At 38.6% G+C, this 20,917-nt stretch overlaps 4 protein-coding genes and 1 pseudogene across 5 annotated transcripts; 4 read left to right on the plus strand and 1 right to left on the minus strand.

Moving 5' to 3' along the window:
- The first annotated feature begins 118 nt into the window (after nucleotides 1-118).
- On the plus strand, nucleotides 119-4,849 carry LOC18608338 (loricrin-like protein). The gene is made up of 2 exons (XM_007042967.3): nucleotides 119-296; nucleotides 2,188-4,849. The coding sequence occupies exon 2, from the start codon at nucleotides 2,538-2,540 to the stop codon at nucleotides 4,470-4,472; it is 1,935 nt and encodes a 644-aa protein (XP_007043029.2). The 5' UTR covers nucleotides 119-296; nucleotides 2,188-2,537; the 3' UTR covers nucleotides 4,473-4,849.
- Nucleotides 4,850-5,552: 703 nt separating this feature from the next.
- Nucleotides 5,553-9,045, plus strand: LOC18608339 (uncharacterized). 2 transcript variants are annotated; one of them, XR_016024542.1, is made up of 5 exons: nucleotides 5,553-5,802; nucleotides 6,388-6,787; nucleotides 7,678-7,737; nucleotides 7,838-8,358; nucleotides 8,624-9,045. XR_016024542.1 is itself a non-coding variant. In XM_007042968.3 (4 exons), exons 2-4 carry the CDS (start codon nucleotides 6,401-6,403, stop codon nucleotides 8,303-8,305), a joined length of 915 nt encoding a protein of 304 aa, XP_007043030.1. In that variant the 5' UTR covers nucleotides 5,554-5,802; nucleotides 6,388-6,400; the 3' UTR covers nucleotides 8,306-9,044. The 2 variants fall into 2 exon arrangements, 1 of the variants encoding a protein (XP_007043030.1); XM_007042968.3 differs by having other exon boundaries at nucleotides 5,554-5,802; nucleotides 7,838-9,044.
- Nucleotides 9,046-9,110: 65 nt separating this feature from the next.
- LOC18608340 (FAD/NAD(P)-binding oxidoreductase family protein) lies at nucleotides 9,111-10,677 on the plus strand. Its single transcript, XM_007042969.3, has one exon. It carries the CDS (start codon nucleotides 9,174-9,176, stop codon nucleotides 10,596-10,598), a length of 1,425 nt encoding a protein of 474 aa, XP_007043031.2. The 5' UTR covers nucleotides 9,111-9,173; the 3' UTR covers nucleotides 10,599-10,677.
- A 137-nt stretch (nucleotides 10,678-10,814) lies between these two features.
- ARC5 (P-loop containing nucleoside triphosphate hydrolases superfamily protein) lies at nucleotides 10,815-17,903 on the plus strand. Its single transcript, XM_007042970.3, has 17 exons — nucleotides 10,815-11,610; nucleotides 11,708-11,872; nucleotides 11,964-12,086; nucleotides 12,564-12,785; nucleotides 13,133-13,266; nucleotides 13,360-13,452; nucleotides 13,689-13,752; nucleotides 14,040-14,088; nucleotides 14,187-14,269; nucleotides 14,546-14,703; nucleotides 14,821-14,881; nucleotides 15,461-15,523; nucleotides 15,655-15,755; nucleotides 16,188-16,245; nucleotides 16,603-16,950; nucleotides 17,126-17,290; nucleotides 17,382-17,903. The coding sequence occupies exons 1-17, from the start codon at nucleotides 11,296-11,298 to the stop codon at nucleotides 17,472-17,474; spliced, it is 2,295 nt and encodes a 764-aa protein (XP_007043032.2). The 5' UTR covers nucleotides 10,815-11,295; the 3' UTR covers nucleotides 17,475-17,903.
- Nucleotides 17,904-18,399: 496 nt separating this feature from the next.
- LOC148763973 (putative L-type lectin-domain containing receptor kinase VI.1 pseudogene) lies at nucleotides 18,400-19,266 on the minus strand (annotated as a pseudogene).
- Nucleotides 19,267-20,917: the final 1,651 nt, after the last annotated feature.

Consider the following 20,917-nt stretch of genomic DNA (forward strand, 5'->3'; position numbering starts at 1 on the left):
ACAAAAAAACGTAATTACTAAAAAAAAAAGGTTTCCTTTTTGTTAACGGAAAAAACCAGAGCCGCCCGTATCAAGTTTTCCCCTTTAATTATTTATCGTAGCCTACTCCCGTTTCAGTATCTTCCTTTTCCTCTTTTTTCTTTCTCTCTCTTATCACGCTTTGTTACCTTCTTTTATTCGTACCCAAATTTTATTCTCTCTGTTTAAGGATTCTCCAGCTCTCTTAACATGTCTTTAGCCGCTTCTCAGATCCTTTTGTTTTCTCCAGACTCTATCTAAATTTGGATTTCTTCACGGTATATCTCCAAATTTCTTTTCATTTCCTTCCAGCTTAATCGCTTTGTTGGTTATTAGTTCACAGTTCCTTTTTTTATTTCATTAATTTATGGTCTCAAGTACGAGTTTATAGGTTTTTTTTTTTCAAGGTAACTTTCTTCTTATGTGTTTCATATACGTTGTTTTTCCATGGTTTCAGGAAATTAATTAAGGGTTAGGGCTTAAGGCTATTTATGAATGTTCTTGAACTGTCATATATTTGTCTTATTTGTTTGTTATGTTTAATCATTTAAAGAAGAAATTTTGGTAAATTTTCCTTGTTTTGGTTATTGGATTTTTGTATTAACATTAATATGGACAGAAAGTTTGTTATGTGGCTGAAACTAGTCTGGGCTTGTTTTCTTTTTATACACTAAATTATTTGATTTGATTTTTGAGTTATGATGGTTAAGTTAATTAATTTTTGAAACAGTAGCTTGCTCTACTGATAGCTGCTGTTGTTTTTTTTATTGATTTTTGCATGGATCCCAGATGTTTGTTTGAATTTTGTGTTGTATTTGGGTGATTCTTTTTTAGTTTTGAAGCTTAAGTATTGAGTTGTTTGTGGGATTTGTTTTAGATCTACTATTTCGAGATGAAAGTTTGTGATTTTGGCTGTAGTTCTTGTGAATAGAGGGTTCTCGAGGATTTCCTCTGTTGACTGTATTCTTTTTTTCCTTGCTCTGTATTTATCAGTGTATGCGAACATTTCTTTTAATAGAAGAGATTGGGGATTTTAGATGAAATGTCGTAGATTCTAGAAGATGATGTTGATATCCAAATTCCAAGGTATTTGGTGATGATTGATAAACTTGTTGCTGGTCACCAAAGTTTAACATTTAATAGAGAATCTAACGTATTCGATCTTAACCATAGACTGTCAGGCTAGATAGATAGTTGTCTGTTAATAATAATTGTGATCTTTTGATTTTTGATTAATGAGTGGAAAATAATTTGCATTTATTTTAGCTTTAAGTAAAAAGTCAGTCTGCAGAGCTGCAATATTTTAGTTAATTTTTATCTAAGTTTAAAGAAAATATTTTATCTTTATCGGCAACAACTTTTAAGAAGTTGAAGTCTTGTCTACAACTTTATATTGGTTTTTAACCTTTTTCTTCTATTTCACAGCTCAAGTAACAAATAAAGTGTTATGGCGATTTCATATTATTAGAATTTTATGTGTTTCCGCTTCACAGTTAAGACTATTTGAAGTGCACAGTTCTTTAGGCTTTCAGTACAAGTACTAATTTTTAGGTAATGAACTTTTAAAAATATATTTATTAGACTTTTTCTCTATCATGATCTGCTTTTTCAGTATGCTGGGGATAAATACATCTGGTAGAAAAGGATTTCGGAAAAAAAAAGAGCGCTAAAAGAAATTCTAAACTTAAATATAATATTAGAAGTCTGCATTGAACTTTGGTAGTTAATTGATATTTGTAGATATATTTCTTATAACACAGGTTCCTAGATTAGATGGGGAATTTTTTTTTATAGTTTGAGTGTTAATACCTTTTTTGAACTTCGAAATTCGATTTTTTGTTTTAGTGTAACTCTGTCAATACCCTAGAGTTGATGAGGGCCTCACCTGTCCATGATTTTGAACTGTCATTTTGGCAGTATGGATGGCTACGTCTGCGCTGAAATTGTAGCTACTGCCTCTTAAAACAGGGTGGTTTTGAGTATGTTTGGTCTTGTGCAATGTATTGGAGGTTGTGTCCTGTTGATTTGATTTCCAAGAAAATTCTGCAATTGCAATGTCAGTTAAGTTTTAATGTTGGAACATCTGATTAATGCTGTGGATATTGGTATTATTTATTATATACTTAAATGGCTTTTAATTAATGCCTGATTGTGTTACTTTGTTTTCAGGGTAATGAAGCCAATCTATCTGTCAATAAGGAGCACAAGACACTCCAGATATCTCTTTGCAGCCACTTTGAATATTCTTATAAAAGGATTTTATCCTAGAAACGTTGTCAGATACATCAGCAACTAAGCTTTTGCATAATTGAAGTCTGTGCTGTTGTTATAGATACTTGATAAGATGGACCGAGCAGATACATCCGGATTTGTGAGTGGAGGAGGAACGCCATTGGAATTTCTACTATTTCTTTTTTTGTTTCTGATACATATACCAGTCAGTAGTATGTATTAAAGGATTTTCTTTAAGGTTGGCCTTCTTTTCCTTGGTGCTATAGTTCACAGAATCTAGAAAGAATATGGATTTGAACAAGAATGTACAGTTTTCTCATGTGTCTGAACTCTCAAAAAATGAAAATTTTGGTGATACCACCTTATGCCTGAACTTTCTTGGCTACGGAGGAAGCAACAAGGCCAGATTTGGAAGTACTCAAAGCAATCTTCATGCTGATCTTTCTAATGCACCTGATGATGGCTGCAGGTTGGTTCTGGGGTTGGGTCCAACTCCAAGTGTATACTGCAATAATTATTACAATGTTGGTCTCAACAAGAACAAATCGACAGGAGCTTTTTTCACTCAGGGCTTGTCACCTGAGGATGACTCAATCCTAAAACTTGGCCTTTCTGGAGGGACTAAGGAAAGTATGAGTTTGCTAGAATGTTCTCTGTCAACAGAAACTGATACCAGTATGCCTCTTTCAAACCAGGTTTCTGCAGATAGCAGACTTTCAATACCTGTTGTCGATGAGGGTTCTACTTCGGCCAAGAAATCTGGTGGCTATATGCCATCACTCCTGTTGGCTCCAAGAATGGATAGTGGCAAAGGTTTGGTGCAGACAAGAGAACTTTTTCAGTTTGGAGCTAAATCTCATTGTCATCAATTTCATCGAAGTTGTGAGCCTTCTGCTCAGACAGATTTCTCAGGAGACACTCTCTCTGAGCAAACCACCACCATGACGTCTTTGGATAACCGAACTAGCAATTCGAAGAAATGCAAGTTTGCTGGTTGCACAAAAGGAGCAAGAGGGGCATCTGGTCTTTGTATTGGTCATGGGGGTGGTCAAAGATGCCAAAAACCAGGATGTAACAAAGGTGCTGAGAGCCGAACTGCCTACTGTAAGGCCCATGGTGGAGGGAGGAGGTGCCAGCACTTGGGTTGCACTAAAAGTGCGGAGGGAAAGACAGAATTTTGCATAGCACATGGTGGAGGCAGACGATGTGGGTTTCCTGGAGGGTGCACAAAGGCTGCACGAGGTAAATCAGGGCTTTGCATTAGGCATGGTGGGGGAAAAAGGTGTAAAGTGGAAGGTTGCACACGCAGTGCTGAAGGACAGGCTGGTTTGTGCATCTCTCATGGAGGTGGACGTCGTTGCCAGTTCCAGGAATGTACTAAGGGTTCTCAGGGAAGTACTATGTATTGCAAGGCTCATGGTGGTGGTAAACGTTGTATATTTGCAGGGTGTACCAGAGGGGCTGAAGGGAGCACACCATTGTGCAAAGGACATGGTGGGGGAAAGCGTTGCCTCTACAATGGTGGTGGCATTTGTCCAAAGAGTGTGCATGGAGGCACCAATTTTTGTGTTGCTCATGGTGGAGGGAAGAGGTGTGTTGTGCCTGGCTGTACAAAGAGTGCACGCGGTCGCACTGATTGTTGTGTCAGGCATGGTGGTGGAAAGCGATGCAAGTTTGAGAACTGTGGCAAGAGTGCCCAAGGAAGCACAGACTTCTGCAAGGCCCATGGTGGGGGAAAAAGATGCTCCTGGGGGGAGGGCAAATGTGAGAAATTTGCAAGGGGCAGGAGTGGTCTGTGTGCTGCTCACAGCAGTATGGTGCAAGAGCGGGAGGCAAGCAAGGGAGGGCTCATTGCACCTGGGGTCTTCCATGGGCTTGTATCAGCAGGATCAACCACAGGAAGCAGCGTTGACTACAATCACTCATCCTCAGGGACAAGTGTTATTTCTGATTGTATTGATTCACTGGAAAAGCCAGCAAGAAGGCAACATCTCATACCGCCTCAGGTATTGGTTCCTTTATCTATGAAATCCTCGTCCTCTTACTCAAGCTTGTTGAGTGCTGAGAAGCAAGTGGAAGGAAGAAATGGGTATGGCATGGGCATTGGTGGGGGTGTTGGTAACGAAAGCTTCAACTTTATGATTCCGGAGGGGAGGGTCCATGGTGGGGGTCTCATGTCCTTGCTTGGTGGGAATTTGAAGAATCCCATTGATGGAATTTGAAGTCAAAATTGCTTTTGACTTGTAGAAATCTAGTTTGGGGTTTTAGGTTATTTTTCGACTGTGGAATTGTTTATAAGATTTGGTTGCTGTCGAATGACAGAGTATATATAGTTTGTGTTGATTAATAGTGGTATCATTGTCATAGTAATGTTTTTACCAAGGCATTTGTGCTTATCATCTGGTTTTGCTGTCCAGAGCAGCCTCCAAAACTATCCTAAGAAGCACAGCATTAGACCGGTGATGCAGGGTGCTGTAATTTGTTAAGTTTAAAAAAGGTTTGATAGACCATGGCTATGTGTCTGTTATTGGTCTAGTTGTTTTTTGTTGTTGTTGATAACTTTAGATTTTCTCCAGAGTAAGGTTTGTGTTTCCAACAATTACTAGTTCTAAGCAGCAATGTTCCTAATGCTGATTTTGTTGAATTTCCCCCCATAATTGTTGCCTTAGAATGGCATGCTACTAATCCAAGGCAAGAAGAGTCTATGGCAGATTTTGTTCCTTATAGCGGGAAGCCTTGCCCGCTCTGGTTTGGACCATTAACCTGGTCGATTAATAAGCTGATAACAAAGCCATGTATTGTCCACCCAGGAGTATCGACAAAATCAAAAACTAATTTGAACTCTAATACTCAGTTTGGTTCAAATAAAGTTTTTATCATATTCGATTCCCTTTGATTGTGGATTAGTAGTGTAAAAATTCAAATTGTTCAATTCGGACAGGATTATATTTATTTATAAAAATAAAATAAAATTTTACATTAAGTAAATAAACCAAACATAACATTAATGAATTAAAATCATTTTAACTTTTAGAAAGTGGAAGAACCCAATTGGTCCAAACTTTTGAAATTTAATTTGAACCGGTGCCATTTGAACACATATTCGATTTTAATTTGATTCCTAAAAAATTCAAAATACTACGTAATTAATTAATATTTTTCAAAAATATATAAAAAAAAGGTCTCCGGTGAACGAAATACCGTAAAAAGCGAAACCGTAGTCTTATGTGGGCCCCGCATCGCAGTGGGTTCAATCCAATCCAAGCGTGTAGATCTCTTTTGTACAAATGGCACTTGGATCAGTTAGCTCTCTTCTCTCGCTTCCCTCATCCCTCTTCCCGCTCGTATGTATATAAAGAAAAACAGAGCTCTCTTTCTCAAAGCGCAAAACCCTGCGTTGTTCTCTGCAATTTAAAAAATGAGAGTCGAAAAACTCCATAGAGCTGGCTGTTTACTTTCAGGATTTAATCCAAAAATTTGATTTTTTTTACTTCCTCTTTTGATAGAAGATTCAACATTCGCATTTCAGCTTGAAATTTTCTTGCCTTTCAGGTATTTATGTCAATTTTTTTTTATTTCTTTCTCCTTTTGCAAGCTTATATAGATTATAATGACTTCGGACTTTTAGTTATCGATGATTGCATCAGAATTCTTTTTTTTTTTTTTTTATCTTTTTAGGTTTGGAATCGAATTGGATGAATTGCACTGTTATATCTGTTTGGATTCTTGATCATCTCCTTTACTTTCATTTTTTGTATTATACAGTTCGGTTTTAACGTTCTTGATCTCTTTCGACTTTTTTTTTTGTTTCAGAGAAACTTGTCGCTCACTTTCTTTTCTCTGCTTTGAGATTTTTCAACTCATAATTCATTGAATATTTCTCCCTTGTTACGTGAAAATTGAATTCAGCGAGGAGTATGATTCAGTCCAATCGATCCGTTAGATTCTGTTGCGTCGAAAACAGATCATAAACTTTTTTTTGGCGGGAATTAGAACTTTTAAAAAAGTTCAAAAAAAGGGAAAAGAAATGTATAAAATCTGTAGCTTAATTAAACATCCGTAAACGTAGCATTTAAATTTCCAAGAATAATCCACATTTTCTTTTGCTCATAATTGATGATCAAATACAAAATGCAGAAAATCAATCTCAATGGACTCATTCTACAAAGAAAGCAACAAACTGAACGTCCTGAACAGCAACATTCCGAAGCTGATGATTCCAGCAAGAATCCGTGCCAACTACTATTCATCACCAGAGAACCTCATAAAGTACCTGCGCTCCAATTCTCTGTCCAGTAGTGGTAACAGCTCTTCCGGGAAAAGCAGCTTCAGATCATCACTTTCGCCACAGTCGGATAAGACACCAGTGAACGTGGTGGAGGAGGATGTGCTTGTCATGGACGGAGTTCTTGTCGCTTCTGATACCAATATTGTAGGACCCGGTTCTCCTTCTTCGGGAAGTGTTGGTTTTTACAAATCAGAGGTTTGCAGGGCTTGGGAGGAGTTTGGCCATTGCCGGTTCGGATCCAGGTGTCAGGTAATCGAACATGCTTGGATTTCTTGATTAGGTAAATGTTGTTTGGAGTAAGGTATTGATAACTCTCTGTTTGTTTTGAAACGTAGGGTCAGTACTCTTTAGCCTTGTGAACGTTCGGATACACAGTGTCAATATTTTGCTTTTATTCTGAATAGATTTAATTTTTCTGTTTAGTTTTCTGAAACTTCTGCAAAATGGAGGAGGTTAGAGGAACAAGACTTTAGCCTGAATTTTAGGAAAAAGACGGGAAAACTTATAAATTCACTTGCTTGGCCTTAGTCTAGCTCTTTTATTCTGGTGTCGCTGTCTATGTAATTGATGACTTAGTGTGTTTGAGCTGTAAAAATCTGTCTGTGGCACCTGTTTCACGGAGACTGAAGTATATTTGTGAATGGTGATGAATTGGTCTATTTGCATATGTTGACTATGGATAATGGTCTCTTTCTCCAGCGTTCTTATGTGAGGAAATAGATTGAGAAAGTTATAAAGTCATGATTTGACTCCGAGAAAAACGATTCAATATTGCAGAAAGTGAATGTCCTTTTAGGTAGGAACTAGGATGGCTTAAAGTCATTAGACGCCAACTGAACATGAGGCGCATTTTCTGTACTAGCAGCACCAAAGAAGTGAATTTTCAAACCTTGAAACTTCAGTTGCCATGTTCTTGCTGAAATTAGAAGGTGGTGAGCTGTACAATTCGCATTGCTATACTGATTTCGTCCAGTGAAGACGTTATATAGTCCCAGCTTTTTGTCGAAACTAACTTTTCTTAAGCTGACCCAACTTTTTGCACTGCAACAACCCTGTTTCCTGCTTGATTGAACCCTTGGAAATTGTTTTTTTTTTCACTAAATAATTAAATATTGAAGAAAGCCTTAAATCTTTTGCAGTTCATGCATGGAAAGGAAGAGGAACGTCCCACTTGTTTCCCATTCAGGAGCAAATCTGAGGTTAGCATCTATGAGATAGTATCTGAAATATTCATACACCAAAACATTGATGCAGTTAACTACTAGAAGGTCATTGTGCGTTTCTATCTGAGTTGTCTAGGCACAGATGTACAAGTCATATGCAAGCACTATATCAGGCACATATGGCTCAAAATCCCGCCTTCTGCATCCAGTCATAGAAACAGCAGCAACCACAGCCCAAAGGGACACGTCTACCAGACCTCATTACACAAGCCAAAGCTCCACCGACCCCATCAAACCTGAAGAGACAATCATCCACTCCATTTCCACCGCCCAACTTGAAAATACCCACTTGACTGCTAACTTCACTATGAAACCTATGACCAACAAGACCTCCACCTCCATAATCAGAGCTGATGCTGGTGCCACCACTTTCACCAATGGGACCTACTGGTCACCTCAAGATGATGGCATTGATGTTACCCTGCCATCCCTTCCTGGCAAAACCCCATCAAGGGAGGACGTCCACGCATATATTGACGGTGTTCTCTATGGTCCTGCTACAAAGAGGAGGTTGCCTGTGTTTTCTGCCATTTGTCCGGAGTAATAATCTCACATACGCTTGGAAAAAAATCCTCTGATTCTCAACTTTGGATCAAGGTAAAATCAATATTTTCTTGCTGCTTGTACCGAACTATAAAACTTTTGGTTAGCTTTAATCCTCCCCACTCACTGGGCCAAAAAGTCTTCCCACTCTCAGCCATCTTACTGCACAATGTTGACAAGAACCATAAAACAATTTTCAATGTACATTTATGAGGCTCTGCATATATACCAGTTACTGTAGAAATTACAATCCAAATCCACAAATAGATTTGGATGGTTTGCAGGGTCAAGGATTTAATGTTGGTTTTCTAATTTTCAGTTCATCATATTGCACTCCCTCGCTCTTTCCAGGTACTAGTCTGTTTTTTCGGTTTTCCTGTTTTTAAATGCCCACACCTGCTTATCTTTTGATGTATTAGTTATTGTAATCGGTATTTCGTTGCACTGCTCATCTCATTGTATTTTATCAAAATTCCGACTTCGTAGATATTTCAGTTAATTTTAAGTTCTGCCATTTAAGATGGCTATAAAAGAAGTTGATTTGGGAATTTTCATTTCAGTTATGAAATGTAGGTGCTATCCTTATAATATTTTAACCACAAATTTAATCAATTTTAATCTTTTTACGTCATTCCTATATTGATGTTCTCAATCTCTATATAGTAGTACAATTTTACGCTAGGTCATTATTATACCTGTTACATTACCCCGGTTTCGTCATTCATGATTGGTAGAAGCATTTTTATGTGTCCATTTAAAGATACCTTTATTATCAGAACAGAAATGGGTAAGGCACGTTCGGCTAGAATCACCTTCGAAACTAAAAAGATGTGTGGACAAATGCACAGCAACCTCATCCAAACAAACAAATGCCTCTCACTCTTTCTCCATCCTCGAGCTTCTCTCTCCTCTCTCCCACCCCTGACAGAACCAATCGCTTCTTCAAGTTCAGTATTCCCCATGCCTCTACCCAACTCGCCCCTAAACCTCCGCCTGTTCTCAAGACAGCTCCGGTCATTGTCATTGGCGCCGGCCTCGCTGGCCTTGCCGCCGCTACCCGTCTCAACTCCGAAAACATCCCCTTCCTCCTCCTTGAGGCTTCTGATGGCGTTGGTGGCCGCGTTCGGACTGATGTTGTCGATGGCTTTCTCTTGGACCGTGGCTTCCAAATCTTCATTACTGCCTACCCTGAAGCCCAAAAGCTACTAAATTACAATGAGTTAAATCTCCAAAAGTTTTACTCTGGTGCCAGAATTTACTACGATGGTCAATTCCACACAGTTGCTGATCCTTTGCGCCATTTCTCGGACTCCCTTTTGTCCCTTGCAAATCCCATTGGGTCAGTTATCGATAAGCTGCTTATTGCTTTGACTCGGGCTCGAGTTTTAAGTAAATCATATGAGGAAATTCTAACTGCCACCGAGGTTTCAACTATTGAATTATTGAAGAATATTGGGTTTTCGGATTCAATGACTGAAAGGTTTTTTAGACCCTTCTTTGGCGGGATTTTTTTCGACAGGGAGCTGGAAACTACTTCAAGACTTTTCGATTTTGTCTTCAAATGTCTTGCTCTTGGCGATAACACTCTTCCCGCTAAAGGAATCGGTGAGATTCCAAACCAATTAGCAGCAAAATTGCCACCTGATTCAGTCCTGTTGACCGCCAAAGTGGTTTCCGTTGATTTGGAAGGTTCAAATTCACCGTCCGTGAGATTAGAGAGTGGCGAAATTCTGAAGAGTGAGCTTGGAGTAATAATGGCGGTTGAAGAACCAGCACTCGATAAGATTTTGGCGGGAAGGAAACAACCGGCGAAGAGAAAACCAGCCCGAAGTACGGTTTGTTTGTATTTTTCAGCGGACCAGGATCAAATCCCGGTTGGTGACCCTGTGCTGTTTCTCAATGGCTCAGGGGAAGGAATCATCAATAACATGTTTTTCGCTACAAATGTGGCTCCCTCTTATAGCCCTCCAAACAAAGCTTTGGTATCCGTATCGTTGATCGGGTTGTTTGAGGATGTCTGTGATGATGATCTAACGGCTGAGGTGACTGGGGAGCTTTCAGGTTGGTTTGGGGCCTCAATGGTTGGGTCATGGAGGCACTTGAGAACATATCGGATTGGTTTTGCCCAACCCAACCAATCCCCACCAACAGATTTGATGAAAGGCCCTAGCATTGCACCGGGTTTGTATTTGTGTGGTGATTATATAACTTCTGCTACTTTTGATGGAGCTCTGGTTTCGGGTAGAAGAGCAGTGGAAGCTTTGTTGAAGGATAGGGCGTTGGCTCGGGTTTAAAAGCCATCTCCGTGTTCAATCTTGGCACTGTTGTTTAGTTGCAAAAGTTGGTTCTATATAATCCCAAGTTTTTCATGAACATTGCTGGTCAAAATGCCATTCATTTCCACTGGTTTCTTTTGTGTGCAAACGGGATAATGCAAATGTAGCCAAAGTAGTGGGAGAATGTATTTCCTCAGGAGTATAAGTAGGTTCAAAATTTGAAATACATTTTTTGGTAGAAAGGTTTTACTAAACCCATAAACCAGGCTAAGCTCAAGCCATATGGAAATGAAAATTTTTCAGAAAACAAAGCAAAGTTCACAACATGAGCAACAGGGACTTTCTAGTTTCTACATAAAAGTCATCTACTCATTGTCAATATTTCTAGTTTCTTCCCTGTGGTAAAACTTTAAAAGGTTTGGTAAGTTTGTTATTGGCCGTCTTTTTCCCTTTCAAAAAATTTTAAAAGAAGAGGTCAAAGTTTAGCGGGAAGTCCCGATCGTTCGCAATTACCTGTCAAAAACAAAATCAAAAGCCGGCAATGAAATGCTGCCATATGGCACAGCATCCACGGGGATTGCGGTGCAGATTTGAATTGACGAGCAACGCATTCAGTTCATCAGTTGTCCAAAACTGAAAGCGAAGCTCCCCGCGTTCACTCTACTGCTAGAAGAGTGCAGACGCCAGGGATTAAGGAAGAACCGGACAACCGAAAATGGAGGAAGAAACACTGAACCCACACTCAACTCTCTACGAGGCCTACAATGACCTCCACGGTCTAGCTCAAGAACTGGAGGCTCCCTTCGACGCGCCAGCGGTGCTTGTCGTAGGACACCAAACGGACGGCAAAAGCGCCTTGGTCGAAGCCCTCATGGGCTTCCAATTCAACCACGTCGGCGGTGGAACCAAGACTCGCCGACCCATCACTCTCCATATGTCTTACGACCCTCTTTGCGACGTCCCATTGTGCCATCTCGTCTCTGATGAGGACCCCACTCTCGCCCACGAAAAATCTCTCCCCGAAATTCAGGTTTTAAAATTTCTTTTCTTGTTCTTTAATTTTTTTTCTAGTAGCAATTCAAGATTGAACTTTTAAAATGCATCAATCAACGTGATTTTGCTGTTAGGCATATATTGAAGCTGAAAACATGAGGTTGGAACGTGAGCCATGTCAATTCTCAACTAAGGAAATTATCATTAAAGTGAAATACAAACATTGTCCGAATTTGACTATTATAGATACTCCTGGGCTTATTGCTCCAGCCCCGGCTCGAAAGAATCGTGCTTTGCAGGTCTTCTTGCCAACCCACCACGTATTTCTAGTTAATTTTGTTTCTTACATTTTTGAAATGTGACGGTTTTGTTGGTGTGACAATCAAGCAGAGCCAAGCCCGTGCAGTGGAGGCCCTAGTAAGAACAAAGATGCAGCATAAAGAGTTCATTATATTATGTCTTGAAGATTGTAGTGATTGGAGTAACGCAATGACAAGAAGAGTTGTAATGCAAGTATGTATTATCCTATGCCAAGTACTTCTAAGTGTTAAATTTTTAGCTCAAGGTATGTAGTTTTCTGGTTGTGCAACGTTCTAACTTGGGAGGGTTGAGAATGTGCGGAGGTTACTAGTTCCTAAAAGGGTCAAAGTGAAAATACCACTCGTCAAATCAGGTGTCCTTTAAAGAAATACAAGCAAAAAAAAAAATTTCTTTTCTTGCGTCGAGGAGTGAATTCTTTAAGGAACTTAAATAGAAGTGGTGGAAGCAATTTATACGTCTGAGTTGTTTGATGCAATGCTTTTAAGTCATTTAGCGGCAAAACATAATCTTTGCCATTCCTTATTTGTAACTACCCTTAGCTTTAGCTACTTAGTTTTCCTGCTGTATGAACAACTTGTGGAAATGCCAAAAAAGGATATGAGGCTGTTAAATTGGTTAAATCAGTTATGATGATTTTTCAAAGCTTAACTTTTGTTGTTTGATACTTAGATTGATCCAGAGCTTTCGAGAACTGTCATTGTCTCTACCAAGCTCGACACCAAAATTCCTCAGTTTGCACGTTCTTCAGATGTGGAAGTTTTTCTCTCCCCACCTGCATGCACGCTTGATGGCTTCATATTGGGTGACTCTCCATTCTTTACATCAGTTCCTTCTGGAAGAGTTGGTTCTGGGCATGATTCTGTTTACAGATTAAATGACGAGTTTAAACAGGTTTGCTTCCCTAACCACCCAAGGTTGTCTCAGAATCTGCTTAGAATAAAATCATAGAGTTGATTGTGATTCTGAGAAGTTTTTGCTTTGCTTGTGCCATGTGCTCAGTGTTGTTAACACTGAGCAATATTTGTTTCCTTCCTTTTTCTGGTGGATAATCTAGTTTTCTTGGGGAAGTATATAAAGGGTCATGCTGACTGAGTAGGGCATAAAGCAAAGAAACTTAAAGAAGAGATTTACACATTATGGTGTATTGGGTTAGACCAAGTTGATCAATTCATTCCCCCTCTTTGGTTTTGGTTTATAGTAAATTTGAAACTTATTTGTATTTGTTCTGTTAAATGCAGGCAATAGTATCTAGAGAGATGGAAGACATAGCATCTTTGGAGGAGAAGTTAGGCCGACAATTGTCAAAGCAAGAAAGAAGTAGAATAGGTGTAAGCAAACTTAGACTTTTTCTGGAGGAACTATTACAGAAAAGGTATGCACTTTTACCATTCTGATCAAATTACATCAAGGATGCAGAGACTTGCTATATTGTGTAATTAAATTTTGGGAAATATATGTTTGCAAGGTACATGGATAGTGTTCCTTTGATCATTCCACTTCTTGAGAAGGAGTACCGCAGCACAACAAGAAAGTTAACTGAAATAAATAAGGAACTAAGGTTAGTAGTTAAGCTTGCTAAGAGCATTTTTCTTTTTTGCAAATTTAGATGGACTTAATTATAACCTTTTGACTGCTCAAATTAAGATGATGATGTACAGAGTATGGAATCAATATTTGATTTGTGGTTTTACTTTTTCTAGACCTTGATTGTATCCTATATCTGTAATTGAATTGCCTTCAATTTCTTTTTCCTTTACCATAATCAATTGTATTCATTCTTTCCTTTACATGCAGCACTTGGGATGAAGTGAAATTGAAAGAAAAAGGAAGAACTTTTCACGATCTATTCCTAACCAAGGTCTCTATGTACTATCATGTCTTTTTCGACTGTTGCATGCATATCTTTTTTTTTTCCTTGCTTTGCAAATAATGTGGGACTCTTTGAAGTTCATATCAACTTGTCAGGGATGAGAATGCTTACTCTTATTAGATGTCTGTCTCAGGCTTAAAATACTGATGCTTTCAATAAGTGAAATTGCATGTACAAATTCTCACAAATATATGAGATATTGACATTACTACTGTTCAAAATTGTCATTCCATTTCATGTTATCCATTCTGACTAAAATGTGCTTTATTTCTCAGTTGTCACTGCTACTAAAAGGCACAGTTGTTGCACCTCCAGATAAATTTGGTACTTAAAATATTTCTATTGAAGATGTCACTTGTTTTCTTAAATTTAGTTGTTCCAGGTTGTGATGTTGGATCATTAACAGTTTTGATATATTGCAGGTGAAACACTAGTAGATGAGAGAACTAATGGAGGAGCATTTGTGGGTGCTGATGGCCTTCAACTGCCACACAAGCTAATACCTGTAAGTTAAATAGATGATTAACTTTGAATATTCTTGCAAACTGGAATTTTGTTTGCATTTCTTGTTTTAGTTATACTTTTATGTCATTATCATCCAAATTCCTTTTCACTTCAATCTTTAATTTAAGTTGATTTTTCCAGTTGACTTGATCAGATCTCCTGGTTTAAAATACCTTTTCCTTTTTTCCTTAATCCCCCATATATATACAGTAATTGGTAATCTATGGGCAAATAAATTTTTGCTAGCTCTGCTAAAGTGGGTTTCATTGGCATTTAGAATTCTGGAATGCGTCTGTATGGAGGTGCACAATATCATCGTGCCATGGCTGAATTCCGTTTTGTTGTGGGAGGGATAAAATGCCCTCCAATTACTAGGGAAGAAATTGTCAATGCTTGTGGAGTTGAAGATATTCATGATGGAACAAACTACTCAAGGTATGATCTATTTATGGCTTATCATGTTTGTGTTGCTAATTGTTGATTTTCCATCTCATTTGCAATAAATAGTTTCCTCAACTTTTTTCTTTTCCATCTTTTTATTTTGGAAATCAGGACAGCTTGTGTTATAGCTGTTTCAAAGGCTCGTGACGCTTTTGAACCTTTCCTTCATCAGGTGACAAGTAATATTAACTATCTACATATGTCAGTTACCCTGTTTGTTTTCATCTTGCTCTGTTGCTTTATTGTTGTTGAGTTAATTTAAGTTGTGCAGAACTTGAAAATCTGAAACTTAATTTTTTTTGAAATGATGGCAAACCTGATTGTTAGATCTTAGAATCAATTAGTCCTTGCACCAAAAGTTACTAGGAAACTTAACATTTAGGGGAGGAATATGCTAGTTTGGGTCTTCAATAGGCAGATAATGGGCAAGCTTTTCAACTAGGGGCATTTGCATTGTAGGTATCTCTCTTGGTCATTTGGGAGTTACAGGTCCGATTTCACACACTGCTGTGCTCTCAGGATTCTGTTTATAGAAAAAAGAATTTGACAAAAAAAGGTAGGCATCATGTGTTTGTCCCTGACATGAAATCTAGGTTCTTACTTCCTAGGCATTGTGAGCAGGGAGGATGCATAATGGTGTAAAGGGACAAGGCACCACATGAACAACCAAACTTGTGGATTAAATGTTTGATTTTGGCTGCTTGATATTTGTTACTTATGGTCGAACTGAGATATCCCTTTACTTGTATAGTTGGGATGTAGGCTCTTGCACATTCTGAAGAGATTGCTTCCTATCTCTATCTATCTTCTTCAGGTTTGTGTTCCTTTTGGCTTTTGTTGGTTTTTTTTTCCTATGCTGTCAGAATCTAGGATTATCAAATAATTAGGTTTTGCACTTCTTTCTATTATAATTTATCCTTTCTAATGTTTCCTGGTTTCCAACAGAAAGATGGTGAATATTTAAGTGGCCATGAGGTGTTTCTCAGGCGTGTTGCTTCTGCTTTCAACAACTTTGCTGAATCTACTGAAAGAGCTTGTCGTGAGAAGTAGGCCAGTTTCCTCTATTGCAATTCAGTTATTTTTGTTAACAAGAAATTGCAATTTGCATAGTACAGTAATTTGCTTCAGTTTTACTTTCTGTAAATTATTTGATAGTAAATGGTTCTAAAGAAAGCATAATTTTCCTATTAAATTAATCTTTTGAACTCCATGAACCATAAAGGATGTAGCTATGGTCAAAATGGGGAAAAAATGGAACAGTGCTGACAGGTGAGGATGATGCCTGGGTCTTAGTGTTGACTCAAATGTATGATTAAATCGGCAGTGACTCTGATGCACTGTTATCTTCTTGTTTTTTTAACTTAAATAATATTAGGTCAAATTTTGAAGTTACTAGAAAAATACATCTAATAATAACTAAAACAAAGATGGAGTTTATTAGTCACCAAATATCACCCAGCATTTGATATTTGCTGCAGGTGCATGGAGGATTTAGTGAGTACAACCCGTTATGTTACATGGTCCCTCCACAATAAGGTCAGTTGCTTAAAGGGCAATATGTATTTCATGCAATTGAAGCTACACTAATTAGTCTTAAAAAATTTTCTATAAAGAAAAGGTCTTATAATTCTATTATAATAAGGTAGAATTGGTTATGATTGATGTTCGTGTCCAATTTTATGATTATTTGTCTTCTACTGTAATTTTTTTCCATGGAAATTTTATTTTTGCTGTACCTCCATTTTTTGAAAATTTTTTTATGGTTGTTCCATGTCATATTGGGACTTATTATCAACTTTTAAATTTAAATCCAGACACATGAATATTGTTCTACTCTATTAATTAATCTGACCTGTTGCTCTGTTCATCATACTGCGGATGTTGAATTTGCAGAATCGAGCTGGGTTACGTCATTTTTTAGACTCATTTGGTGCAACAGAGCAGTCCAGTGCAGTAGTCAATTCTATATCTCCTGGTATTTCTCAAGAGACATTGCCTGGGTCAGTTGCTGCTGAGAAGCATGACACCAAGCCAAGAGCAGATGTAAAACTCAGTCATCTATCCTCAGGCATTGATTCATGCTCTTCTGCTCAGACAGCAGAAACAAAGCTTGCTGACCTTCTAGATAGCACACTTTGGAACAGGAGACTTGGTCCTTCATCAGAAAGGATTGTTTACGCATTGGTACAACAGATATTTCATGGTATAAGAGAATACTTCTTGGCCTCTGCTGAATTAAAGGTTTGCTTTTTAAAATTTTTTTCTTTCTAATTATATGATGCTATTCTTGTTGTCATCCAAAGCTGATTTCTCATTATTAGCTATGTGCATATAAATAGAATGCTCAGTGAGTTTTTTTAATGAGTGTCTTGCTTATTTTATTTTTTCCTCACTGTTTGTATTAAACCTTTTGCAGTTCAACTGCTTTCTTCTAATGCCAGTTGTGGACAAGTTACCTGCACTTCTCAGGGAGGACCTAGAATCTGCATTTGCTGATGACATGGATAATGTATTTGACATCACCAACCTTCGGCACTCCTTGGGCCAACGAAAGAGAGATACAGAGATTGAGCTCAAAAGGGTATTCCACATCTATTTGATTTCCTTACAACTGTTAATCCAAGCAAGCTTGTTCTCAAACTGACTTGTTATATGGAGTGGTGATTTTGCAGATTAAGAGGCTCAAAGAGAAATTTAGGGTCATACATCAGCAACTTAGTTCGTGTCAACGAATACCAATTTTGTTGCCTGCTTGTTCTGATTGATACAGGGTCCGAATTGGATAACAAAATCAATCACTTAGGTGTGCCGAATACAATTGTTCACTTTCTTTGGTAGTCTTATGAAAATCCTCAAATCTCAGTTTCAAAAATTTAGATCTGTTTTGCATGTACTAATGAGTTTGTTAACCTGCAATATTGAAAGATATGGGCAGGACAGGAGTCTCTCTTTTTTGGGGATCACAAACAGTTGGCTCTTAGCAAAAGTATCACTTTTAGACTCTAAGTGGGACAACATAAAAGTTGTATGTCAGTTAAATGGATTTGAATGCCTTGTTTTCTTTCATTTATTTTCTGAGTTGATTCTGGCTCCTAACTCTTTTCAGTGATAGTTGTTTATGTGCTAACTCATTTGTCAATACACTGAAGTTGGACTATTCCAAGTTGATTCAATTTGAATTTTCTATTCAGATCTCTTAATCAGCATAATGCTAAAGTAGTGATTTTTCTCTTTGTCAATTTTTAACTCAATGACTCAGATTTTATATTTCTTTTTTCTTTATGTTCAAAGATGAAAGGACTGAATTTCTGGATCTCTGATGCTGTGGTCTTGTTGGCTTATCATTTCAAGTTGCCATGTTATTCATCACAAATCGACAATACTCATGCATTTATTATGGAAATTTCTAATGATGCTGCTAGTGGATCTTATATAGTAGGCATCGACATCATATGGAATTTATTTTGCAGCACGCATTGAAGCTTTTTTGAATATAAGATGTTTGAAAGCAAATAAAGACACTCAATGGCTGGGGAATCTGTGAACTGGATCATTATCATCATCTTTCAGTTTTTTTTTCTTCTTTCTACCCCTTAAGATAATTCTCCTATATACATTGCAACAATTAGAAGTTATTCATGAACTACATGCCTAGGTTTTACAGTCATGGTAGCCCTGTCATAATAATATCTAGAAGGTTACTCTTGTAGTACTACCTGAGGAAAGCTTCTTGTCAAAGCTTGTGAAACTATTACTTTGGGATGAAGCCATTCTTAGGCAAGAAGGATCAGAATCATCAGGGAAGCTATCTGAGTACTCTGGTATTGCCATAGGAACTTCCAGGTGAATATCACGGGGCAGAGGAGGAAGGATGGCATCTCCAAGTAGAAATTGCACAACTCTTCTCATGGTGGGCCTGTAGTCAGGATGGGGATGACAGCATAATAGACCAAGGGTAAGCACAAGCTCAGCTTCACCTGAATGATAATTGTCCAGCGTGGGATCAATGGCTTTGGTGATCTCTCCTTGAGAATGCAGCTCCCTAACCCAATCCACCAACAGCAGCTCATTAGCTTTGTTCTGGGGCTCAATTGGTCTTCTTCTGCTGGCAACTTCAAGCATAAGCGTACCATAACCATAGACATCAGTGCTTGTTGTGGCTTTCCCAGTCCTTGTAAGTTCTGGAGCCAAATACCCTAGTGTACCTACAATGTGGGTTGTCTGTGGCTTGATATCATGTTCATAAGTTCTGGCCAAGCCAAATTCTCCAAGCTTTGCATTGAGGTCTTCATCTATCAGGACATTGCTTGGCTTGACATCTCTATGAACCACTCTTTGATCGCATTCTTCATGGAGATAAAGCAATGCTTGAGCAACACCAGTTAAAATCTTGTACCGTTGGTCCCAAGTCAGTTTTTTCCCCTTCAGGGGACCATCTTGATACAAAAGCTTGTCTAGACTCCCATTGGGGACATAATCGTAAACAAGGAGGAGCTCATCCTCCTTTCGGCACCAGCCATGTAACTGTACAAAATTCCGGTGCCTAAGTCGCCCCATGCTTGTAATTTTTGCAACAAATTCTTTCATTCCTTGACAAGAACCACTAGACACTCGCTTAATTGCCACTTCTAGCTTTGTACAAGGGGTCGCCCCCCTATAAACTCTCCCAAACCCTCCGGAACGAACGAGGTTTCTCTCTCCAAACCAACCCCCTTGCTGCAGAAAAGAGCTCAGAATACTTGAATCTCCGAGCTCCATATTCACTTTCCCAATCCTCCAGATTCTCATCCCCATCTCCAATTTTGCGGACGATAGGAATAGCACCAATGATCACTAGGAAAACCAGTGTAATACTTGCTAAAGTGATACCTACTGCAAATCCCTTCCTGTGCACCACTTCACGAGACCTTGTCTTGAGAAGCGGGACCTTTCTTGGATCTAAATCTTGTGGCCTTCCTCCAATGCTAAAGCTCCAGCCATGCACATAATGTAAGGCTGTCAGAATACCAGTAGAACCAGAGAAGCCAACATAGATGGTACTCATCTAACACAGATGAGAGTTCAATGGGGAATGATATCAAAGGGCAATGGGGTCTCAACATGCCACGAGGAGATATTGAAACATTGATCAACATCTCCTTGCTGTCATAGTCAATCCATGCCTGAATGGGTTTTCCGCTCTTGAGAATGATTGAGTTGTTCCTGTTGTCATTGATATCACTAGCATCGGCGGAATAGTAAGCAGCTGGCTCTGATATGTTGGATATCGGGCTGGATATATCTATTCCTACATGGTTGTCATTGATGTCTTGGAGTTCAAGATTTTGGACGACGTCAAACTCCACAGCAAGAATCTGACCATTGCTGGTGTCATTCGAGAGGCCCAAATATTGGTTTGCAAGACTTGTCTTTGGCCTTTTTGTGGGCATGAGAACAAACTAACAAGGCAAGACCATGACCTCCAAGATCAGGGTACTTTGGAATGATAGAGAAGACAATGTTTGTGCTAAATGTAACAGCAGCAGTTCTGTTGTTGTTCGGATCGTGTTCCTTGAATCGTAAAGGAGATGGATAGAGGGCATGCCCAAGAAGCCGCACTGAATCATTTGTTAATGCCAATATCCCATCCGACTTTATAAGTGAAGCTCCCTCCAAGGTCAAGTTTGCTTTAAGGAACCCATGGTACGTAAATTGATATCTGCATGGGCAAGGCCTAGAAGGAGGAGGTGAAACAAGACAAGAAATGCCTCCATGGCTGAATAGTGAATTAGATAGTGTTCTAGGAGAATTCTTGAGACTGTAAGGCTTTAGTTTGTGAGTAGTTTGGGGCAACTTAAACTTTCTGTTACTTCCAGAGGATTACATATATACTCCTGATGGGAAATCTAAGAAAACTTGGAACCTGGAAAGTTGCATGCTAATATGGGAAACTGTGTATAACTAACTTCAACCCTTCGAGTACTAGTAGCCAAGCTTCGGTGGCCTTAAACTTTGTTTTAAACATGGAATAATGGTGTAAGGAGTCATTAGTTAGACAAAATTACTTTTTTGAAAGACTAAACTGATCAATGAGAGTTTCCTTATTCTGTTTTGCCCTCCTAGAATTTGTGATAAAGCTGTGTTGCTGGACAGTCTGGATTCCACAAAGATGAAGCAAAACGTACATAACTGAAATTATTTTAAACCGGAGCAGCTCCTTGCAGCAAAG

The sequence above is a fragment of the Theobroma cacao genome, chromosome 2 (genome assembly GCF_053813885.1).
Source record: "Theobroma cacao isolate CCN51 chromosome 2, ASM5381388v1, whole genome shotgun sequence".
In the NCBI taxonomy this organism is placed as follows: Eukaryota; Viridiplantae; Streptophyta; class Magnoliopsida; order Malvales; family Malvaceae; genus Theobroma; species Theobroma cacao.